This window comes from Odontesthes bonariensis, chromosome 15, assembly GCF_027942865.1.
Source record: "Odontesthes bonariensis isolate fOdoBon6 chromosome 15, fOdoBon6.hap1, whole genome shotgun sequence".
NCBI classification, from domain to species: Eukaryota; Metazoa; Chordata; class Actinopteri; order Atheriniformes; family Atherinopsidae; genus Odontesthes; species Odontesthes bonariensis.
In genome coordinates this window covers 14,807,286-14,811,784 of record NC_134520.1, presented here as the reverse complement: position 1 = coordinate 14,811,784, position 4,499 = coordinate 14,807,286, and the positions used below count along the sequence as shown (strand labels likewise).

At 38.1% G+C, this 4,499-nt stretch overlaps 1 protein-coding gene across 1 annotated transcript; it reads right to left on the bottom strand.

Annotated features, from left to right (window-relative positions):
• Positions 1-1,375: 1,375 nt before the first annotated feature.
• Positions 1,376-2,763, bottom strand: LOC142400323 (mast cell protease 1A-like). Its single transcript, XM_075485122.1, has 5 exons — positions 2,683-2,763; positions 2,456-2,603; positions 2,224-2,356; positions 1,764-2,018; positions 1,376-1,671 (listed from the first exon to the last, which is right to left on the bottom strand). The coding sequence occupies exons 1-5, from the start codon at positions 2,735-2,737 to the stop codon at positions 1,510-1,512; spliced, it is 753 nt and encodes a 250-aa protein (XP_075341237.1). The 5' UTR covers positions 2,738-2,763; the 3' UTR covers positions 1,376-1,509.
• Positions 2,764-4,499: the final 1,736 nt, after the last annotated feature.

Below are 4,499 nucleotides of genomic sequence, written 5' to 3'. Positions count from 1 at the left end.
CCATCCTGTCCCAGTTGACCGACCTGTTTTTAATTGATGTGTCTATTCGCCTTTTATGTCGAATGACATTGGGATTGTTAACTACTTCCGGTACAACAGTGCCTGCTGATGAAATGATGAAAGTTTTTATTGAACAGCAAAGTTACAGTTAAATAAAAATTCGATGTCCACTTTATCAAATAAGGTTTCAGGATTATGAAACCATGACTGCAAATAATGAAATTTTAGGGGTAAAAGTAGGTTGATATCCCTTAATAACCTGGACTTAAGTTTACTTTGACGCTCTACTATTGCCTTTGAATATACATATCACATTCAGTACGATATTTAGAGATATGTATGCCCAGGTGTTTGACAGAGGATTTCATGGGGATATTGTATTTTGCTTTTAGGTGAGTGAAATGGATTATAACGTTCAAGATCGAGGATGCATTCCGTCAGCCGTGCATTATCGTTCTGAAGGCCTAAGAACTCTTGAGCCTGTAACTGGGCTTTGCAGATATTATCATTTCTGTGGCGTTGAACTCCGCACACTTAGCAGCGCAAGTGAGCATGGTGGCATTCTACTGTAACTGGGAGGCCAACGTTGTCACCTTTTTTGGTGGGAGGTTATATCGCTTTTACCAATGTGAAAAAGCTCCATTACCTTCGGTTCCAGTGTCCAATATTCTTAAAGCGTTGGTTGGGTTTTATCAGTGAAAAGGAATTTTTTCTGCACCCAGAATAAACACTGCATAAACAGACTGGTTTTTGTATGAACTTATATTGTGCTATATAGGTGCTTTATGAGCATTTGTGTGAATGAGTAACATTATAAAGGACTTTGTTGAACCTAGATAAGGCCTGTATTAATGAAAACTATTTACTATTCCGTCCTGGACTCCTCATTATTGTCAACATGTCATCATTATTGATTCATCTTCAATCTGGGTGCTTGCATTTTTTGAGATTGGATCTCATTATTTCATTATTAATCTTCATGAGATTATAAATCCTGCAGTAAATTTGTTTAAGTCCTGAATGAGTGAGTTTTTTGTCAGGGATTTTGCTGGCTGAATAGATCAAATTAAATTGTAAAAGTTGTGCACTCATTGTTTGTCGCAGTGTGCAGCAGTGATCTCTGTTGCTCTGTACAGAGGGCGTGAAAAGCATTTTTTTTTAACCATTTATGATCTCACTCCCCTGAGCTACGAAATATAAGAGAAAGACTTTGGGAAAGAATTCTCTGATTTTTCACTGTTTTCCTGACACAGCCTCACCCTCAGGGTTGTGACTGATCTGCTCTCTGACCGTACTGTATGTGTCAGCACAATCAATTACATAAACCGACCCTGAGACACTTTCTGTTGTCTGATGAAGACAAGAGAGAACAGTATTTGAATGATGCTTTTATTGTTTAATTCTTCATTTCTGTTCAAGAGCAAATGCTGACAGAGCAACTCAATAAGCACAACTTCACCTCCCACACAGTACAATAAGCGTGTGCAGCAAAGTGTAATAAGTTTTCTTTCAGCAATCCTTTTTCTTCAGAATCATGTTGATCCAGTGACTGTATTTGGAGATATCTGTGTAGACATTGGGCACATCTGGATATCTGCAGTTTTGGTTTCTGTTGAAAGAAACAACACCGACCGCTATCCCATTGCACACCAGAGGACCGCCAGAGTCACCCTGTGAGGAGGAGCAATATTGGTAAGTTCACTGATAATTGCTACTTAATATAATGTTTAAACAATTCATGAACATAAAACCAGAAAACATACCTGACAAAATCCTTTATTTGTGCCACTTCCACCCGCACAGATGACAGCGAGAGGAAGATTATCCCATTGCTTCTCACAGGCTTGCTGATTTATGACGGACACATTCACCACTCTGAGCTCATCAACAACTACACCATCGGTGTTAGTCTTACCCCATCCAGCCACAGAGCACATCTCGTTTTCATTTACATTAATTTCATTGGTTGAGATTTGAATTTTTTTCACTCTAGTGCCGATGTTAGCACTTGTGGACAACTAGAGACACAAAAAGTAAAGACTTAGCAATGTCATACTTCTTTTTCCTCATCAGACTGCAGCAGGAGTATTGAGGAAAGTTATTATTTAATGTGACGTTACATTGCTTTATGATCCCTGGAATGACACTTGGATTAATATAATCAATGCAAAACATTTGAGCAGTATATCATCTGAGACGGTTACTAATATGAATTATACTTACTTTAAGGAGCATGATGTCGTAACCCAGTCCAACTGCCTTGTATTCATGAGGTGTGCAGCTCTTTTCAATGTTTATTTTCAAATCATTGTCCTTCTTGAGATTGTGGGTTCCCAGAACAACGTGTGTAGGTTTACTGAAGTATTGATAATTTGAACATTGTTGGTATGTTTTCAAAAGTGTATTATTGATGACATCAAGGATAAATTGCATTAGAACAAGTTTGATAACTCACCTACTCCTACAATGTGCAGCAGTGACCACAAAATCCTCACTGATGAGAAATCCTCCACACATATGACCATCATTGTTTTGCACGGAGGCCATATACTGCATTGAGTTCTCTGGCACTATTTCCCCATGTATGATATCACTTCCACGCACTGCAAAGATAAGTAAAAGTCTAAATCAGGTTAACCTATTCAATAGCTCATGAATGACAACAGGATTTAGATTTCTTACCGATCTGGACGCATATCAGAAGATGGAAAAGCAGAAATCTACCCAGACTGTACATGATGGCGGCGAATCAACCTTGTGCTCATAGTGGTGTTAGGCAGACCCATTTATACTGCAGTTAGGATTTGTTGGCCTGATTAACATTATCTTGACATCTTACCACATCCTTTGTTGAAATTCTGTTTGCATGTTTGTAACCTGTATCATCTTTCATCATCTTTTTTTCCCCATGTGAGTTGATTTGAATCAGTCTGTTATTCCTCCTGCCCCACATTTCATGCCATTTGCCATTCACTTTTAGCTTCATATTTTTTCATTTAGGACGCTTTGCTCCTTTTGGACCTCCTTTCCTCATTATTTTCATATCACATAACTTATTTTGTATTCATAATAAGAAATTTAGGTGTAGAACATTGTTACAGTGTTAATTTTGCTCTGTTGAATCACATATTTCGTTCATGCATGGATACATTTCTGCATTTTTCAGACTTGATTCATACTATCAATGAGTAAACTTCAAATAGGTGAATCTGGTCAACTGGCAATATATACTTTAGAGAAATCATTATTAGAATATTGATTTCTAGCAGTTTAAAATGGGATGATCGTGGGTTTTGGTGAAGCATTTTGATTCTATTTTAATCTCACGGTGTACTGTACAAGCTGCATATCACAGCTAGCTCAGTCTGTGACATCGGCAGGTACTGATTACAGTGGAAACCTTGGTAGCTCTGACCATGAGAATTTTATCAATACATTTTGATCAAGTATGATGATAAATCTACACGCTACAAATCCTTACTCGCATATGATTATGCTCTCTGTGGTCATACAACTGCAAGATATGCTTTTAGAGCTTTGCATCTCACAGAAAAGCACAAATGCATTATCTATGACTGCATCACACTTAGGAAGGTTTGCTTTGTGCCAGTTCATTGGATTACAAGGGTGCTTACAATGTCTGCAAGAAAGAAGACAAAGAAGTCCTCTGTTGCTCCTAAAGACAAATTTGCAAATTTAAATAGACATGTCTGCTTGCCTTTATCGATTCCCACTGTTGTTTCATGGGACCTGCCAACTTTTGGAAATTTTGAAGCAATGAATATGGGATGTATAATTTTGTTTTTCATTTCCTAACACAAGAAGACCTGCAGTTGGTGATCATGAGTTGCATTCTCCAGTCTTTGCTGTGGATCTGAGGAGGTCCGGAACTTCGTTTTCTGTCGTGAGGTTATGCTGAAAGCCGTCTTGCTCTTTCGCAATGGTTGATATTTCCAAAGATTGCAATATTTAGAAAAGCAATCTCACACTCTGCTATGAATACAATGTTTTGAATGTCTCATTGTGATTGGTTGTTTTGCAGCCAGTAAATCTATTTAAACTGTTTGCAGGACTACATACTATATAGGTTAGGATTAGGGTACTTTGTACTTCCCCTCCCCATTAGGTAACTTTTGTTTGTGTGTGTGTGTGTGTGTGTGTGTGTGTGTGTGTGTGTGAGAGAGAGAGAGAGCTTTTATCAGAGCCACAAAAAACTGCTGAACAGAAATGCCACCATTTAAAGTTTTTTTTACAGCTTGCAAGTTTGATAGTGCTGCAGGACACAGTAGGAATAATTAGGATGCAACTGACTGAATTTTTCACTCTTTCCCCTAATTCTTCAGTTTTAAATGTATTTCTTTTTGCTGTTTCATCCATCCAGAGGAAGAGCACAGATGCAAAACCAAGACTCTTTGGTGTGGAAACACTTGACGCAGCTCGCTGAGACATTTCTTTGAATTCTGCAGACCGCTTCATCAAACACAAACCACAGTCTCCAT

Coding starts and splice junctions, on each gene's coding strand:
- LOC142400323 (XM_075485122.1), bottom strand. CDS start 2,737: ATGTACAGTCTGGGTAGATTTCTGCTTTTCCATCTTCTGATATGCGTC. Junction 2,357..2,455: donor GCTGCACATTGTAGGAGTAG/GTGAGTTATCAA, acceptor TCAATACTTCAG/TAAACCTACACACGTTGTTC. Junction 1,672..1,763: donor CAAATAAAGGATTTTGTCAG/GTATGTTTTCTG, acceptor TCCTCCTCACAG/GGTGACTCTGGCGGTCCTCT.